This window comes from Talpa europaea (assembly GCF_964194135.1).
Source record: "Talpa europaea genome assembly, chromosome: 15".
NCBI classification, from domain to species: Eukaryota; Metazoa; Chordata; class Mammalia; order Eulipotyphla; family Talpidae; genus Talpa; species Talpa europaea.
In genome coordinates this window covers 82,335,375-82,355,504 of record NC_140083.1, presented here as the reverse complement: position 1 = coordinate 82,355,504, position 20,130 = coordinate 82,335,375, and the positions used below count along the sequence as shown (strand labels likewise).

The 20,130-nt window shown below is 42.8% G+C and overlaps 1 protein-coding gene across 1 annotated transcript; it reads left to right on the top strand.

Moving 5' to 3' along the window:
• Window positions 1–534: 534 nt before the first annotated feature.
• PRIM1 (DNA primase subunit 1) lies at window positions 535–20,128 on the top strand (the record flags this gene model as incomplete). Its single annotated transcript, XM_084256178.1, has 13 exons — window positions 535–637; window positions 1,132–1,289; window positions 2,942–3,048; window positions 3,120–3,193; window positions 3,994–4,130; window positions 5,192–5,250; window positions 6,187–6,299; window positions 6,773–6,855; window positions 7,455–7,584; window positions 9,683–9,752; window positions 10,430–10,518; window positions 11,988–12,152; window positions 19,911–20,128. 13 exons carry the CDS (start codon window positions 535–537, stop codon window positions 20,126–20,128), a joined length of 1,506 nt encoding a protein of 501 aa, XP_084112304.1.
• Between the last annotated feature and the right edge of the window lie 2 nt (window positions 20,129–20,130).

Genomic DNA, 20,130 nt, shown 5'->3' with positions numbered 1-20,130 from the left:
AGCAGGCAGAAGGACCGAAGGACACTGCTGAGGGGAGCAGCGGGCGGCAGGAGAGGTCTGCGCGCCATGTGGGACCCTCCTCCGGTGGCCGGGGATCGAATTCATGCTGCAGAGGCTGGCGGCAGATTCAGAGTGGTGAGACTTTAACCCCTTGCGCCCTCAGGGAGGCCCTCCAAGCCCTTCTTTAAAACGTCAGTTTACATTGTTTAAATGTGGTATTCCTAAAATACTCATCAAGTTGAGCAAACAACATCTTCTTTACCTTATCTATTTCACCTAAATCAATATTCTCAAGAACTCGCCTTTCAGCAGATCTTCCTAGAATGGGGACGGTCTCCCGAGCTGCGGGCAGCGTGGGAGAGGCCCGAGCCCAGGGGCTCCGAGGCGGCCCCCCAACCCCAGTGGGAACTACAATTCCCGGCTGCCCCGGCGGTCGGCGACGCCACTACGCGCCTGCGCGACGACGCGGCTACGCCGCGCCGCGGTTCCCGCCAGTTTTTGCTGTTGTCCAGTCTGGGTCGGGTCCCGCGCGCAATGGCGGTGTTTGACCCTGCCGAGCTGCCCGAGCTGCTTAGGCTTTATTACCGGAGGCTCTTTCCCTACGCCCAGTACTACCGCTGGCTCAACTATGGCGGAGGTGACGGGGCGGGCGGGGCGGGAGTGTGGCGGGGCCCGCGGGAGGTAGCCTCAGCCTGACGGCGAGCAGCGGCTCCCGCGCGCCGGACACCGGGCCGCGCGCCTTCGGCTGTACCTGGTGCCGGTCCCGCCGCCTCCAGGTCGAGAGGGCCCGAGAGAGGATGTAATGAGCCGCCGGCGGCCCAGCGGTGAAAGGCCGTGTTCCCGCCACGAACCACCGCTTGCTCAGACTGGTTCAGCGCCGGCTGCCTTGCGCGGTGCCGAGGGAGATGCTGTGCAGGATCGTTGCAGATCTGCTCCTGGGGGCGCGGCCTGACATAGTGAAAATACTTTCCAAATGCCTGCAAATCAGAATTAGGTCTTGTTTTGTTTTCCGTGTAGCACAGTGTTGAGCACAGAAGGCTCCTTGGAAGTGCCCTCTCATTGGTTGATGTTAGAAGGCCCAGAGCTGCCTAGAACACCAAACTCACTTTTAAATGTCCATTTGTTTTGCAGTGATAAAGAATTACTTTCAACACCGTGAATTTTCATTCACCTTGAAAGATGATATTTACATTCGCTACCAATCCTTCAACAGCCAGAGCGAGCTGGAAAAGGAGATGCAGAAAATGAATCCATACAAGATTGATATAGGCGCTGTATATTCCCACAGAGTAAGAAATTGGGTTTTTGTATATTGTGTTATTTAAATCAAGAATGGATTGGTGCCCCCAGCATTTTGAGATAACATTGCTAGAGTTTAGTAAAAGGGCCACACTTTAACTGTTTATGCAAGTACAATACATTGTAATATTTTTGTTCTTACATTCTCACTAGGCCAAAAAGAAAATTGAGTCTATGGCTAACAGACTAAATGAAAAAGTGAAGGTGGTTTAAGAGAGAGAATTGCCTATTTCCCTGTATTGGAGTTATCCTTGAATTCTCTCTTTTTCTCACACTGATAGCCTTCCAGTAGCATCTCTTTCTCTGTATTATTATATAATCACATCTAAAGTCCAACCAGTACTACAGCAACAGCATCTCTAATCTGAATTACCCTAAAATAATGGAATGAAAACTACACTAACAGACATCATTGGTTACTGAACTGCCCTGGAGCCTGTAACAATGCCTGACACTCCTGATCATATTCCTCAGAGAAGTCTCCTGCCTGGGGTAGCAATGGGAGGGTATAGACAAAAGACTTACATAGGTTTGGAGGGAACAAATAAGTATCTGCATGCAGTCCACATTCTTTTACCTAGTAGAACATGGCCTCACAAAGGCTACTTACAGGGCCTCCCCTGGTGGCACAGCGGCTAAGCGCTGGGCTGCGAAGCTGCCTGCAGCCTCTGCAGCGCTGGTTTGATCCCAGCTGGCTGGCTGGCGAGGGTCCCACATGGCGTGACAGACCTCTCCTGCCTCGCCCACTGCTCCCCTCAGCAGTGTACTTCATCAGTCTGCCTGTTCTGTTCCCCGCTCTGGCTCTGGTGAATTCTCTCACCCTCTTGTGCTTCTGACTGTATCCAGTGCTTGTATAAATAAATAAATCTTTAAAAAAAAAAAAAAAAAAGAATCCTTGGTAACTCTAAAAGAAAAAAGGCTACTGGCCTCCCTGGTGGCGCAAAGGGTTAAGACCAACCTATGAAGCTGTCCGCAGCCACTGCAACACGAGTTCGATCCCCAGCCAGGGAGATACCCACATGGTGCAGCTGAATTGCCCGCTGCTCCCCTCAGCAGTGTATCACAGCCAATCCGCCTGTTCTGTTCCCCACTCTGTCTCTGGTGAATCCTCTCACCCCCAACACCTCTGGCCTGTACCCCAGTTCTTGTATGCATAAATAAATAAATCTTTAAAAAAAGAAAAAAGGCTACTTACAGCTTGAGCAAAAGGCTCAGTTGAAATACTTGAGGAGATCTTTTTGAATTATTGAAAAATTTCATATGTATACATGGACAGTAACAATTAAAAGTTTGAAACATCTTAAAATTGGACATTAATTCTTTTTATATATGCTTATAACCTAAAAATAGTTTTATTATGATTTCTGTTGATCAAATATTTATTACACAATGTTGTGTCATTGATGTCTCAATAGAATTGGGAAAAAAAATGGCAATATGTATTTATCAAACTGTCTTAAGTAAATAAAGGTTAAATTCCTCAATTCTGAATGTGTAGGAGCTAAATGAATGAGCCTTAACTGACAGTATATGGGGTGTTTTTTTGCTTTTCTTTGATCACTTTTCCCTTGTAGGTAGAAAATAAGCATATTGGCACCACGGCAGCTCTTATAAAATACTGACTGATATTTTGTACTTGTAGCCCAGTCAACACAATACAGTGAAGCTAGGAGCTTTCCAGGCTCAGGAAAAAGAACTGGTGTTTGACATCGACATGACCGACTACGATGATGTGAGGAGATGTTGTAAGTAAGTGTCGCCTGCCTTGCAGGTCGGGTGGGTGATATCATTGTGAGTGAGTAATGATGACTGTGCTCCAGTTCCGCAGACATATGTTCCAAGTGCTGGACCCTCATGACGATGGCCATCCGCATCATCGACCGAGCATTGAAGGGCAAGTATCAGCACTGTGTGAATGGGGTCAGGGGCAAGAATCTGTTTTCCTCTGAATAGCAGTCTGCCTGTACCATTTTATAATTAAATCTCATCAATTTCTAACATGTTTCCTCAATGTATATGATAGAAAAATAAAAGATTAAAATTGTGGTTAGAATCCTTGCAAGACTGTTGGTCAAGCCAGTGAATTTTTGGTCCAATTCAGTCATCCATTGAGTCAAGGTATTGTCCTAGATGAGGAAAATGAGAAAGGTAACAATCCAACCTCAAGTAGGTAATACAGTCTAGGGAGACAAGAAAGTTAATGATTTCATTGTGATGAGTAATATATGTGGGGTGCCATGGGACTATAGAACAGCAGGAATGGGAGGATACAGGATTAGAGGGTGCCATGGGAATATAGAACAGCAGGTATACATACAGGAATGAGAAGAGATTGGATCAGAGAATGCTGCCTAGAAGAGGTGGTGAACAGATGATGATGATGATGATGATGATGATGATAATGGCTGACTCATATAGTGGCTTATTATGTGCCAGGCACGGTTTAGTATTCCTATGCTGGGTCTTTAAAGATAAAAGGCAGTTGGTCAGGGAAAGAAATGGAAGTGCTGCGGGATGAAGAAATTGACAGAGAGACCAGGTTGGGTAAAGACATGAAAACAAAAGAATGTGAGACACTGGAAACTATGAATAGTTTAGTAGCTGGGGATAATTGGTAAAAAATGAAACTAAGAATAAGCAGGAACTAAGAGTTTATAGATTTGTTTTAAAACTTACTCTTTCTCCCCTCCTCAGAGGACTTTGGATTTAAGCACCGTCTCTGGGTATATTCTGGAAGGAGAGGTGTTCATTGTTGGGTCTGTGATGACTCAGTTAGAAAACTGTCATCCGCAGTACGTTCTGGGATAGTTGAGTACTTGAGTCTTATAAAGGTAAGATATTCTTGAAGGTAATTTACATCTGTGCTAGATGTTACCAATCTTGGTATATTTAGTAATAAACTTTTTTTTTTTGGAAGATTTATTTATATATACAAGAACTGGAGTACAGGCCAGAGGTGCAGAGGGGTGAGAGGCTTCACCAGAGACAGAGTGGGGAACAGAGCAGGCAGATAGACTGAAACACACTGCTGAGGGGAGCAACGGGCGAGACAGGAGAGGTCTGCTGCGCCATGTGGGTAGCTCCCTGAACTGGCTCAAACTCCTGCTGCAGTGGCTGCGGATAGCTTCATAGGTTGCGTTTTAACCCCTTGCGCCACCAGGGAGGCCCTTAGTAATAAACTTTCTTATAGCATCCACATTCCAGAGCAGATGATCTTACCAGTAGATCAATTAAAATCATAGTAGCTACATTTGTAAGATCTTTTATATTTTGCTATATAAATATATATTTATAAGTGCCCCTCCTTTGTGGCAAAAATAATATTAGCTTACTTTTCTAGTTCAGTTATGACAAGTAAAGATAACCCAGGAAGTTGCAAGTATTTATAAAATAACCTAACATATAAAATAACACCCAACATATAAAATAACATATAAAATAATAATAATAACATATAAATAACATATTTATAACACCCAAGCTTCTGTACTTTGACAGAATGTAATCAGTATCTTTAAAACAAGTTAAAGAGGGCCTCCCCAGTGGCGCAGCAAGTTGAGCGCAGCTCTGTGAAGCTGTCCACAGCTTCTGCAGCACGGGTTAGATTCCCAGCCAGCCAGGAAGATTCCCACATGGCACAGCAGACCTCTCCTGCTGCACCTGCTGCTCCTCTCAGCAGTGCTTTTGGTCTGTCTGCCTATTCTGTTCCCCACTCTGTCTCTGGTGAATCCTCTCACCCTCCTGCACCTCTGGCCTGTCCCCCCCAGCTATTGTATAAATAAATAAAAAAAACTCTTTGTAAAAAAAAAAAAAAAAACAAAGAAATTTTAGAATCATTTTATTTAGGTTATATAAGATACGTGAAGTTCTTTTTTGACGGTTTATTTTTCAGGGTGGTCAAGATGTTAAGAAGAAAGTTCACCTAAGTGAGAAAATGCACCCTTTTGTCAGGTCTGTTGGGGAAAAAATTCATGCAGTTGTGTCTGATTTACCTCCACATATTTTTAGAATAATCTTGTTATCAATTTTTTTCGGCTGAGGTAGTGTTTTAGAATGATAGTAGCTAGAGTGAACTGTGTACCTACTTTGTGCTGCAGTATTCATAATAGGTGTTTTACAATGCTTCCATTGGTCTTCATAACAGCCTCACAAGAAACATGGTGGTATCTCCATATACAGATGAGGAAGGTGAGATTTGGAAAGAGTATAATTTGCTTGGCATCACACAAGTAATTGTTAAATTCAGGATTCGTGTCCCAGTCTGCCAGCTCCAAAACTCAAAAAAACTCATACCCTTTCCACTGAACTGACTACTGCTCCAGGCTAGCGAAAAAGCATTGCTAGGAGTAAGTGTCTGGAGTCTGTCACTTAGGATCGCCTTGATAAAATACTGGAGTCTCTGTTTCCTTATCTGTATGATGAGAAGAACAACTTCTCACCTATTCCAGAGCTATGGCAGAGATTAAATATAATGATAGCTATGAAGTCTATTTACAAATTGCTAAGCAATATAATTGATGAGGTGTTAAAAGAGGCAATTCAGAGTAGAAAAATAGACCCACATTCTACAACTGATATATTATTATATTGTATTGGCTTTGTTGCTTTCTATTCTTGTTACCTATTATAGTGCTATTAACTTTCTAAGTTATGGTATTTAAGAAGTTAACATTTCTTGTATTCTAAGGTATGTACTATGCTAGATTCATTCCACCTAGAATGTCTCAAGTATTTCTCATAACCCTAACTTACAAAGGGGTATTATTCACGTTTATCTAATTAAGACCTAGAAATTCAGTGAAAAGTGTGAGGTTCTGGAATGGCAACAAAAACTGTGGTGTATATGTTGCTAATAGTGTTGAAACTTTGTTACCGTTATTTCTACAGAAAATCTATAGACATAATAAAAAAATACTTTGAAAAATATGCCTTGGTTGATCAAGATATTCTTGAAAATAAAGCAAGTTGGGATAAGATTTTAGCCCTTGTTCCTGAAAATATCCTTTCCTAAGCCCATTTCTATGTGAGCAAGTTATACTAACTATATAAGAATATGCTGGCAGAATACATGCATAATGTCATAGTATTTTTTACACAATCTTTTATATGAAACATCTGTTTCTACATTTTTGTATTTCATCTCTAATGCAATAAGAAGTTAGGTCATTTCATAAATAAATGTCCTCATTTTGGAAGTTGATCCTCCTAGAATGGCTATTTAAAGAATGCCAAATCATTTTAATCAAAACATGCAGACCAGAGGAAACTTTTATTTTAAAATGTGAAATTATTTTGGCATTCTTTTTGTCTTTTACAGGGTAGTTATTTGGGAATATGTATTTAATATTTATATTTTAGAAAACATAACCGCTTTCTCATACACTTTAGATATCTTTGTGGTTAATATATAATGAAAGTAAGTTATTTGTTGATGTGCCCTAAATGAGTGTGTTCCTTAATGACCTATTACCAGTTCATGAAGAACTTCAGCAGGAGTTTCAAAAGCATCACAGTTCACTTCAGCGTTGGGAGTGTTTGAAAGCCAGCATGCATAAGGTATATTACATTAAAATCTGTATTACAGGGCCTCCCCGGTGGCGCAGCAGTTGAGCGCTGGGTTGCGAAGCTGCCTGTAGCCTCTGCAGCGCCGGTTCGATCCCCGGCTGCTCCTGGCCACCGGAGGAGGGTCCCACATGGCGCACAGACCTCTCCTGCCGCCCGCTGCTCCCCTCAGCAGTGTACCTCGGTCCTTCTGCCTGCTATACTCCCCGCTCTGCCTCTGGTGAATTCTCTCACGCTCCCGTGCTTCTGACTGTACCCAGTGCTTGTATAAATAAATAAATAAATCTTTTTAAAAAAAAATCTGTATTATAAATATAATAATGCAGGTTTTTTTTGTTCACATTTTTAAAAGTACAGGTTTGTTAGGAAAAGGAGAGCAGAGAGCTGTTGCTTTTGAAAGGAAAAGGTTTGTGAAAAGAAACGCCTGCAGAGACATAGGCAGGCAATCTTGGGACAAGAGCTGTACTAATTCAATTCTTAATTAAATTCTGGTTTTGCTTAGTAAGTTAAAGATTTTTGATTTTTTTTTTTAACCTCTTTTAATGAAACCTCAGAAATTCCTACTGATCTTCATACTTTGCATCTGCTTTTAGAGTAACAACAAAAATGACAAATGGCTCGAGGAGATCATGCTGCAGTACTGTTTTCCACGGTTGGATGTCAATGTTAGTAAAGGAATCAATCATTTACTGAAGAGCCCATTTAGTGTTCACCCTAAAACAGGTACTACGTAAAGAAAGTAAGGAAAACAAAAAGAAAAATGAACATTACTTTTTGTTTTAACAAGCGTGTCACTAGGTGTGAAAATACGATATCAAGAGTTATCAAAGGTCCACAAATACCTGTTTTCATTGTTGATTAGTAGCTACCAGATGAGTTCACAATGTAAATAATTTTCAGTTAGGTTTCTGGGGTTCAGTGTTAAAATTAGAGTTGGAGAAGAACTTAGAAATCATAAGACAACGGCTCAGTAGCCTAGGAAGTAAAAGTGACTTGTCCACAATCTTAAATGTGTCAGGGCTAGGAATAAAATTCAGTTCTTAAAACTCAAAGAACTGGGCCTCCCTGGTGGCACAGGTGGTTGAGCGCGGCACTGTGAAGCTGTCTGCAGCCTCTGCAGCACGGATTCCACCCCGGCCATTCATCAAGAAGCCCACATGGCGAAGCAGACCTCTCCTGTCTCGCCCGCTGCTCCCCTCAGCAGTGTATTTCATCAGTCTTCCTGTTCTGTTCCCCTCTCTGTCTCTGGTGAATCCTCTCACCCTCCCACGCATCTGGTCTGTACCCCGGTTCTTGTATAAAAATAAATTAAAAAAAAAAAATCTTTTAAAAAAACACAACTCAAAGAACTATAGTATTCCTACTATGTTGCCTCTCTCAGCTCACTTTCAATAGTTTTAGCTTTCCTCCTTTACATTTCCCTTAGTTAAGATTTGATGGGCTGAAACTGACTTTAAAATAAACTTCGCTATATCAGCATAAACCCTGCTCTTTCCAACCAGGAGACATAATAGAGAAATATACAGTTGTCCTTTTTAGGATCAACATGCCACCTACTCACTGTGGGATATTAGGCAAATTACTCTCTGTGGCTTGCTGTTCTCATCTGCGAAATGGAGATGATAATAGTAGTTAACTCAATTAGTTATTTTGAAGATCTAAAATGTAAAGTACTTAGAAGAGTATCTGTCACGCAGTCAATTCTTTCAAATTGCCTAGTTTGCTTTAATAATCTATAATAAGGCCTCCCTGGTGGCCTAAGCACTACCACTGCGATGGGCCTCCCACAGCAAAGCATCCCTGGCCAGGGAGCTACCCACATGGTGCAGCAGGCCTCTCCTGTCTTTCCCATGGCTTCCCTCAGCTGTGTATTTCAGTAGATCTGCCTGTTCTGCTTTCCACTCTGTCTCTGGTGAATCCTCTCACTCCCACGCCACTGGACTACACACCCCAGTTCTTATACGCATAAATAAATCTTTTTTAAAAAAATAGAATCTCAACATAAAGAGACTGCTTAAGAGAAGTAATATATTGAGGTCAAAACTGACTGGCTTCCATTAATTTTTTTTTTTAAGATTTTATTTTTACATAGAAGAACTGGGTATAGGCCAGAGGGGTGGAGGGTGAGAGGATTCACCAGAGACAGAGTGGGGCACAGAACAGGTGGAGTGACTGAAATACACTGTTGAGGGGAGAGGCTGGTGAGTCAGGAGAGGTCTGCTGCACCATGTGGGTAACTCCCTGGCCGGGGATTGAACTCAACTCATGCTGTAGTGGCTACAGATAGATTCATAGGTTGCATCTTAACCCCTTGCACCACCAGGGAGGTTCTCTTTGGTGTTTTTTAAAAGAAGTAAAAGGCACAGTTAAAGTAAAAATACTTTTAATTTATATATTTTTTAATTTATATATTTTTTAAAGATTTATTTATACATACAAGAACCGGGGTACAGGCCAGAGTTTTGGGGGGTGAGAGGATTCACCAGAGACAGAGTGGGGAACAGAACAGATATATCGACTGAAATACACTGCTGAGGGGAGCAGCGGGTGAGTCAGGAGAGTTCTGCTGTGCCATGTGGGTCACCTCCCTGGCTGAGAAGCGAACTTGTGCTGCAGTGGCTGCGGTGAGCTTTGTAGGTTGCGTCTTAACCCTTGTGCCACCAGTGACGCCTTTAATTTATATTTTTAATATTGTTCTTAACAGATAAATCTGATCCCTTTCATATGCCTTAGATTAGCATTTTAGCAGAAAATAACTCATAGGAGATAGTCTATGATTTCTATCCCACAGTCATCAGTTTGTAAATTTTGGTTCTTACAGGTCGCATTTCTGTGCCAATCGATTTACAGAAAGTGGATCAGTTTGACCCATTTACTGTTCCAACCATAAGGTATGTTTCAGATCATTCCAGATATTTGTTTCTAATTGTTGTTCTGAATTTTAGGCAGGTTGAATTAGATTCCTTCCAGAGAGGCAGCTACTCTGAGACTCTATGATGTTACCTTAATAGAAAATTTACCTAAGTGAGTTCCACAGAACACAAGACTTTCAGCTGCTATTATGCAAGAAAAAGATTTTAATAAGTTTGGGAAATGCTTACCTAAACAGATTGAGTTCTTTACTGCAAGATTTCCCAGTTTCATATGCTAATGTGCATGGAAAATTTGACGGATTATGGTTTTTAAAATATCCCAAATTTGGACCTCCTTGGTGGCCTAGGGATTAAGTCTCAGTGCTACCACTGAAAAGAGCCACCACAACAGCCTGAATTCAATCCCCAGCCAGGGAGGTGACCCAAACCTGGTGCAGCAAACCTCTCCTGTCTTCCCGTTGCTCCCTTCAGTAGTGTATTTCAGTCAGTCCGCCTGTTCTGCTCCCCACTTTGTCTCTGGTGAATCCCCCTGCACCTATGGCTTGCACCTCTGTTGTACGCAAAAATAAATAAATAAAATCTTTAATAAATAAATTAAATATCCCAGATTTAGTGGGACACATACTTTTTTCCACAGGAAATCTTGTAGTAGTCATACACCCAGCTTTAAAATTCCCTCATTCTATTATTTGTAGCTCTATCTGTCAAGAGTTGGATGTCATTTCTGCTAATGAAGAGGAAAAACAGGACAAAGCTGAATCTGATGTCAAACATAGAACCAGAGGTAGGTTAATATGTCAAAGACTTACTTGAACATAGGTTCTTTATATAGAGATCCTCTGCACTCCAATAATTAATTCTCCTTAGATTCAGCCCCAAATGGATCAGTGTTTATCCTGAAAGCAGCTCAGTAACATAATGTTATAGTAATGTTTCTGTCCTTTGTTCATGAATTGCATAAATGATAGTGTTGAATCAAATTTGAGTTAAAAAATACTTTCTAGGGCCTCCCTGGTGGTGCAAGGGGTTGGGTCTCTGCTATCAAGCTATCACCAGCCACTGCAGCACGAGTTCAATCCTCAGCCAGGGAGCTACCCACATGGTGCAGCAGACCTCTCCTGTCTCACCCATTGCTTCCCTCAGCAGTGGATTTCAGTAGATCTGCCCATTCTATTCCCCACTCTATCTCTAGTGAATCCTCTTACCCACCCACCCCCCGCACCACCACCTCTGGCCTACACCCCAGCTCTTGTATGCATAAATAAGTAAAATAGGTCTTAAAAAAAAACTACCCATCACTTCAAGTATTCATACGCTGGCACCCTCAATTAGTCAAGGATACTTAATAAGTGGTAGAAGATTGGACTAGTGCTATTTAAGTTCCTTATTATAACTTTAGTTTCTGTGATTTTTACCCTGTGCCCTTTTTCATATAAGTACCATTTCTTCTTCCCTTCTTCTTCCCAAATCCTGGGACTTCCCTACTCTCTAACTTTCTAACTGTACTCTAACTATTTAATTGTATCTGTTCTAAGACCCAGTTCATATCATATCCACCTCAGTCAACATTGATTGATCAATTCTTTGGACTCATAATTATCCACATGCCTCTCTGGCCTTTAATTATACATTGTTTTCTATTACTACATATAGGACTTACTTTTCAAATTCACTTAAGAATTTCTTGATACCGGGCCTCCCCAGTGGCGCAGTGGTTGAGCGCTGGGTTGCGAAGCTGCCCGCGGCCTCTGCAGCGCCGCTTCTATCCCCGGCTGCTCCCCGGCCACCGGAGGAGGGTCCCACATGGCGTGCAGACCTCTCCTGCCACCCGCTGCTTCCCTCAGCAGTGTACTTCGGTCCTTCTGCCTGCTCTGCTCCCCGCTCTGGCTCTGGTGAATTCTCTCACCCTCCCACACTTCTGACTCGACCCAGTGCTTGTATAAATAAATAAATAAATAAATAAATAAATAAATAAATAAATCTTTTTTTTTTTTTAAATGTACTTTAAGTAAAAAAATACTAGATTTCAAATGTAAAATATTTCTATTACATGTGGAAATATTTTAGATATACTGTATTAAAGTATATTAATTTCGCATTTTTAATGTCTGCTAGATTGTTTAAAATTATGTTTCTCGTATTTCTGTAAGACAGCGCTGTTCTAGAGAATTCATATAAGAGACTTAAGGTTATACTTTCATGTTTTTCTTGCTGCCAAAATGGTAATGATAATACTTGGTCTTCATAATTTAGATTATAAGAAGACCAGTCTAGCTCCTTTTGTAAAAGTTTTTGAACAGTTTCTTGAAAACCTGGATAAATCCCGAAAAGGAGAACTTCTCAAGAAGAGCGGTAAGACTATACCTTTCCCTTTCTTCTGTTTAGATCTTAATGTGGATAGCTTAAACCATCCAGCAAGTGAGCAAATTTTTTTTTAAGAGCTATAATCTTTGCCCTCTCCCAAAAATGTTATTGATTTATCTTACTATCCTTATCGCTTTGAAAACTGAAGTCTCTTAATTCCACTCAACACAAAATCATTAAATACCTCTACGTGTCAGGTTCGATGGGGGAAACAAAGATGAATTCCATACCTCCTTGCCCTTAAGAAATACTAACTTCAACAAGCAACTATAAACCAGAGACGCACGGGTTGGTGGGGGGACTACGGTCAAAATAAGGGGGGGTGCAATTATATGGAGAATAGAACCAAAATGAAAATGCATACATTGTGCAAAAATGAAAAATGATGTAAGAATTATATAAAATAAAATGTTTTAAATTAAAAAAAAGTACTAACTGGGGCCTCCCCGGTGGCGCAGCGGTTGAGCGCTGGGTTGCGAAGCTGCCTGCGGCCTCTGCGGCGCCGGTTCGGTCCCCGGCTGCTCCCCGGCCACCGGAGGAGGATCCCACATGGTGCGCAGACCTCTCCTGCCACCCGCTGCTCCCCTCAGCAGTGTACTTCAGTCCCTCTGCCTGCTCTGCTCCCCACTCTGGCTCTGGTGAATTCTCTCACCCTCCCGCGCTTCTGACTGTACCCAGTGCATGTATAAACAAAACAAACAAACAAATATAATAAATAAATAAATAAATAAAACATGCCTCTAAAAAAAAAAAAAGTTAAAAAAGTACTAACTGATAGAAAACAAAGTACAAGATGCTAAGAAAGAAACCTTATCTGATTGAGAGAATCTGAAAAGATCTCATATGAGAAGGGTACTATTTGAACTCCTTTCAGTGAGCTGCCACATTAATTCTGATCCCTAGTGCAAAATACTATGCTTTGAGGTTATGTGTGGCATTTCCACACACAGAGATTGGATGAGATGAGACTACAGGAGTGGAAAAAAGGAGAGGGACAGAGGGAGCAAAGACATAGAAACAGAAAAGCATCAGATCCCTCTGGCGGCCATCAAGTAGTATAGCTAATCTAGAAAAAATGTGTCAGGAGGTGATAGAAGCTGCAGATTGAAGCCAGAGGATAGGCCTTTAGTTTCAGTCTAAAAGTTTGGGATTCAGTAGCGACAGGAAAGCTATTAAAAGTTTTTGAGGAAGGAGGTGCCATGATTTACCTATAAAGCTAAATCTAGCAACATTATATCTGTGGAGAGGTAAGAGATAGAATCCAAGAGGCCAAGTGGGCTATTACCATTAGGACAATAACACTGGACATCTATCTCTAATAGGTACAAATGCTGGACAATCCTAGAAACTTGGTAATAATTTAGAAGTGAAGACAAGAAAGAAATTGTCAAAAGCCAGAGGAAGGAAAAGTTTCAAGGAGATTACCAAGTGTCAAATGCAGTAGGGAACTGATAAAATCCTGTTGGATACAGGAGCTAGATGGAAGTAAGGAGACAGCAGTGTCAAAGGAAGAGTGCTTTGAATAAGAGAGACCTGAGCACATGTGCGAGCCAAAAAGAAAAAATTCAGCAGTGGATATTCAAGAGATTGATAGATACCCTGAAAAACTTGTAATGCTATAGAAAAAGAAATTCCCCTCCTACTTCTTTTTTTTTTTTCCCCCAATAATGGTTAAAAAGTAGTGGGGCCTCCCTGGTGGCACAAGGGGTTGAGTCTCAGCACTGTGAAGCGATCACTAGCCACTACAGCATGAGTTCGATCCCCAGCCAGGGAGCTGACCCACATGGCGCAGCAGACCTTTCCTCTCTCACCTGCTACTCCCCTCAGCAGTGTATTTCAGTCAGTATTTCTGCCTGTTCTGCTCCCCACTCTGTCTCTGGTGAATCATCTCACCCGCCGCATCTCTGGCCTGTACCTCAGCTCGTGTATGCATAAATAAATAAATCTTTAATAAAAAAAATAGTGTTTAAGATAATGCTCTACTCTTAGTAGAAACTCAAACATGTGCTTACTGAATGAACAGTGATGATTCTGAACTTGGAAAGCATTTCCAATGAATGAAGCAGCCATTCCAGCTGGCCATATTGAGTTATTTGTATTTTTGCTGTGAACTAGCTCAGCCTAAAAGTTATAGTAAATGTGAAAGTATTTCTCATTTATGCATGATGTAAATTTAATGGAAGTAATAAGCAAATCAGAATGTGAAAGCAAATGGGCTTTCTTTTCCTTTATAGTTATTTGATAAATCTATTCTATTTTAGATTTACAAAAAGACTTCTGAAGATAAAAACTCCCATCAAACTAAAGTGGATCTCTTCTATCTTCAACCAAGAATCAAGTCCTTCAAGACCATTTAATACAATGGCAGAACAATGTATGCGTTATAATAAAGCAAATTTCCTTCTTTTCTTAAAAAAAAATTAGGTTGAAAAGACTTCTGAGACCAAAGGAACATGCCAGGCTTTCTGAAAAGAGGACTAAAGAGAGGAATAAGTGGATTTTAGACAAATTTGTAAAAGTTAATATTATACAAAGATAATTCTAAGACTTCTGATACAAAAATTCAGTTCTACCAGTTGCCATGTATATATAAGTAAATGAGCATTAGTATGTCCAAGACTTTAATCTCAGTTCACTGGATACATCCTTCATATGTCTGGAGTGAATATTCTAGGCAAATGAGGGCTTTGTCTTTAAGTCTTGGCCACTTAAGTTGTTTTATCTAGAGTATATAGTCAGGAATTCACTTCCTAATTTTCTTGCTGACAGATTTGTTGGTCAGGCCATACCCCACTCACTACCCATTTTAAAACTCATTTTAAACTGGGCATCTAAAGCCACCAAAACTTCAACTCAAAATACATGAATTACTCAATTACAATAGAGAATATTTATTTATAACTATTGCAATTATAGCTAACTTCTTCCCTCATGGAACAATCTGGATTAATCTAACATTAAAAAGCAACTTAGAAAAAAATAACCAACTTCACCAACATAAAACCTGTTGTACTTGTCAAAACACTTGGGCTTCTATATAATTTAAAGTTTCATTTCTTCCATATTTGACTTTGTGTGACAGATTCTGAATTCTTTCTTTTGCTGGGTTTTACCACCAATCTAAACAAAACATTTCTGGCTTACATTTTGTTTTCTGTAACATTGAGACGCTGGTGCTTTACCACTGTTTTCTTTAGTCTTATTAATTTTTTATTTTTTGGCTTATATTACACATTGTATAATGCAGTCAACACACTAAAATGCCTTGCATTTCTTTTCTAATTTTTTAAGAAAAAATATTAAAGACTATTGTGTAAAAGTCCTTGTTGTTTGAGCTGCTGTTTATTACACATTGTTTACTTTTCAGGTTTGGAAAATAGTTGGTCAATAAAGAAATAGCTTAAGGGCCTCCCCGGTGGCACAGCGGGCTGAGCACAGCACTGTGAAGCTGTCCGCAGCTTCTGAAGCGCGGGTTCAATGCCCGGCCAGCCAGGGAGATTCGAATCTCCACATGGCGCAGCAGACTTCTCTCGTCTCGCCCACTATTCCCCTCAGCAGTTTTCGGTCTGTCTGCCTATTCTGTTGCCCACTCTGTCTGGTGAATCTTCTCACCCTCCCGCACCTCTGGCCTTACCCCAGCTATTGTATAAATTAAAAATAAGCCCATGTGCCTCCCCGGTGGCGCAGCGGTTGAGCGCTGGGTTGCGAACCTGCCCGCAGCCTCTGCGGCACCTGTTCGATCACCGGCTGCTCCCCAGCCACCGGAGGAGGGTCCCAAATGGCGCGTAGACCTCTCCTGCGGCCCGCTGCTCCCCTCAGCAGTGTATTTCGGTCCTTCTGCCTGCTCTGTTCCCCGCTCTGGCTCTGGTGAATTCTCTCACCCTCCCGCGCTTCTGACTGTACCCAGTGCTTGTATAAACAAAACAAATAAATAAATAAATAAAAACATGCCTCTATAAAATTAAAAAAAAAAAAAAAAAAGCCCATGTGAAGAGTGGAAAGACTGGTATGCTTTCAACAAGAGATGTTTTAAACTCCCAGTATAGTTTCATAAATGTCTAGCATTTCAATATATCTTAATGCTTTAACTTTGAAGCTCTTTGATAAAAGCTGGTACACTAGCCCATAAAATTAATTATAGAACATACCATGTTCGTGTAAAACAGTACATAGTTCTTGAAAATAGCAAAAAACATGCTCAAAGAGTACTGATTTCCCTATTCTTTGATTTGCCAATTCATCCATATAGGAGAATTATAGAAACTAAGGACACACAACTGGTTTCCATCTCCAATCTTTTGAGATTTATAGAGGGAAAAAAACCTCCTTTGCCTAATCATTAACAAGAGTTAGAAAAGTTGGTGGGCTTGATAAGAAAGGAGAATGGTCAAAATGTAGTTTATTTACCTAAGGAGATAATTGGCTATTGCTGGTTTTTTGGTTGGGTTTTTTTGTTTGTTTGTTTTTATAAATTAGTTTACAACACTGTATGTTTCAGAAGTACAGGTTCACACCACTTCATGTTGACTTTTTTTTTTAAAGATTAACTTTACTTATTTATGCATACAAGAACTGGAGTATACGGGCCTCCCTGGTTGGGCCTCTCTGGTGGTGCAAGGTGTTAAGACGCAGCACTATGAAGCTATCCACAGCCATTACAGCTTGAGTTCCATCCCCAGTGACCCACATGGTGCAGCAGACCTCTCCTGACTAGCCCACTGCTCCCCTCAGCAGTGTACTTAAGTCAGTCTGCCTTTTCTGTTCCCCACTCTTGTCTCTGGTGAATCCTCTCACTGCCCACACTTCTGGCCTATACCCCAGTTCTTGTATGCATAAATAAAATCTTTAAAAAAAAAAAAAAAGAGGGGCCTCCCCGGTGGCGCAGCAGTTGAGCGCTGGGTTGCGAAGCTGCCCGCAGCCTCTGCAGTGCCGGTTCGATCCCCGGCTGCTCCCCGGCTGCTCCCCGGCCACTGGAGGAGGGTCCCACATAGCGCGCAGAAATAAATAAATAAATAGATAGATAAATAAATAAATCTTTAAAAAAAGCAAAACAAAACAAAAAAAAAACTGGAGTGTTGGCAAGAGGTAGTGAGAGGATCCACCAGAGACAGAGTGGGAAGCAAAACAGGCAGCGGGGGATAGAACTCATGCTGCAGTGGCTGGCAATAACTTGATAGCACTGAGACTCTAACCCCTGTGCCACCAGGGAAGCTCTGACCTTTTCTTCTGAAGTCGGTAGACTGCATTGAAAAATCTTCCAGATCACTTACTTACTTAGAAATTAATTCTGTCTACAGGGCCTCCCCGGTGGCACAGCGGTTGAGCGCTGGGCTGCGAAGCTGCCCGCAGCCTCTGCAGCGCCGGTTCGATCCCCGGCCACCGGAGGAGGGTCCCACATGGCGCGCGGACCTCTCCTGCCGCCTGCTGCTCCCCTCAGCAGTGTCCTTTGGTCCTTCTGCCTGCTCTGCTCCCCGCTCTGGCTCTGGTGAATTCTCTCACCCTCCCGCGCTTCTGACTGTACCCAGTGCATGTATGTATGTATGTATGTATAAATAAATAAATAAATAAATAAATAAATAAATAAATAAATAAATAAATCCTTAAAAAAAAATGACTTAAAAAAAAAAAAATTCTGTCTACAATTTTAATCTCCCTAACAATCCTATGAAGAACCTATTCCCTCCTTCAGACAAAGGAGCCAGGCTTCAGGTTCATGTTAATTACTCCACAATATCATCTCTACTGTCTGAAGAGAATTTCAGAATTTCTCACTCCTGGTAAATGCCACTATTTTTTTATTCCTAATTCACCGATACTAATCCTCATTTCACTATGGTAAAGGTCAGAAATTTGAAAATGGCTTTCAGAGCATTTTAAAAGTTCGCGACTTCTCTTAAAGGCAGCCTCAATCGTCTTCAAGCCATTAGATCAAATAGTGTCAGATAATTAGGTGATCCAGGTATAGATTTATTTAGTCCATTTGTAGGGCTGAGAGTGTAGGGGGGTCTCGACCTTTCATTAACAAAAACACTGATTTTACATTGTCAAGAATCCTACTGGTTAAAGCATGGGCTCTTAACACGGTGTCCTGGAACCGTAGAATAAAACAGCACGTTGAAGGCTATCCAAAAAGTGCCCCAATAGCAGGCAGAAAGAACTGTTTGTGTTCTTTTTCGTGGAGAAGGGAATCTATAGACATCAAATAATTTCAAAGTTGGGCTAAATTATGAACCTAGTGAGACACAGGGCAAGCTAGGGTTATTAGGCAGTTTCAGGGACAGTGCAGGAGGGACCCCTGAAGAATTTAGGGAGGCTTCAGAGATATAACCAATTCCATTAAGAAAAACAAATACCCCAGAACCACGGACAATATTAATGCTGTTAACGATGGTCCTGGTTTTCTTCAGGTGATAAAGGGGGGTGGAGACTAGCGAAATGGAGAGTGGTTTAATTTATGGACAACTTAGGAGGGCAGCTGTTTAACTTCAATGTAGAGATGCTCACCAGGAGGACTAGGCCATAAAGATAAAGTGTAGAGATGCTCACCCAGAGGACTAGGCCATAAAGATAGAATGACAAGCATGACAAATGGGGAAAGGGAAAGCTGTTAGATAAGGAATGTGAAATCTCTCACTTAGTAAGTGTGAGACCCTCTGGGAATTAGCCAATCAGGGAGAGAAAAAGTAAAACTTCAACATAATGAGGGAGAAAAAGTATATATTGCCAACATAATATCCCGTACCGGCTCATCTTGGCCCCTCCCAGGCACCTTATACCTGGGAGTCTTTCTCCTTTGTCTCTCTTCTTCCTAAATAAACTTTTCTTTCAAAGACAAGATTTGTCTCTCTCTGCTTACTTACTTCAAAAAGTCTGTGAATTCCTTTCTACGGTTTCACGAGACAAGAACTCGTGGTAAAACGGCAGCAGTTGTTACACACGCCGGCATCACTAGGTCACTGCTACTTCCCACTGGTGTGGCTGCTCAGTGGCAGTCGATATTATTTAATGCCTTATTTTTCTGCATTTGAGAAAGGGAAGTCGCTAAAATAAGCGCTGTGGCTTCTTGGCTGACCGCGGGCACAGCAAGTTGCTTCTCTCACTAGTTTCTCTTCGGGGTTTAAAGAGGCCTCGACTTGGGAGACGGGCAGGGACCGGCCATCCAAGGAGAGAATTCCTGCCGGGCCTGCGCGCCCGGCTCCGCATTCTTAGCCTTATTTAGCCTCGTCGTCACCCCCGCGGGGCGCAGGGACGAGTCACCCGCTGGAGGAAGCGCCTGGCGCCAGCTCCTGACCCGGAATCGAATCCCGGCCCCGCCCCGTCCGCCGGGCTTCTCTCTGCAACAGGCGCGGGTCACGCTCTCGGTCGCTCTCTCTCTGCCGCCATCTTGGTTCCGCGTTCCCCTCACAGTAAGTGTCTCCGCCGCTGCTCTCTATCCGCGTCCATCTGCCTATTGGGCGAGCCAAGCCGCCCCGGGGACGGGGAGCTGAGGACAGGGGAGGCTTTGCGCGCCTGTCGGGCTCCTGCCCGGCCCTGAGGAGTGTGGCCTTGGGGCCGCCGCGGGACAAAATGGGCTCTGCACTGGGTGTCCTGGCCGCGGAGCCGAAGGGCGGCGGGCCGGGCCGGGGTCCTGCGCCGGGGTGGGGGGTCGCGGTGTGAGGGGCGGGGCGGGGGGCGTCTGTCGTTGGGGGCAAGGGCTTCGCTGGAAGCCAGAGGCGGTTGCGGGGTCACGGCCTTGGCGCCCTCACACGGCTCGGATTGTGACGCGCGAGCGATGTGGCTCCTGGCTCCCTGTCCCCTCCCGGTCCCCGAAAGTCCGCCGACGGGGGCCCCCCGGGGCCCGGGGGAGCCCGACCGGGCCCGGCTCCCGGGCCGAGGACGCCGTGCGGGCGCCGCCCGCCGGGGTCGGGCTTGTGGCCCCCCGCGGGCGCCGCGGCGGCGGTTTGCGTGAGGAGAGCCCCGAAGTCGCTACTCACGCGCCCGTCCCCAGCTACTTTGGGGGGCCGTCCCGCACACACGGGATGTTTTCATAACC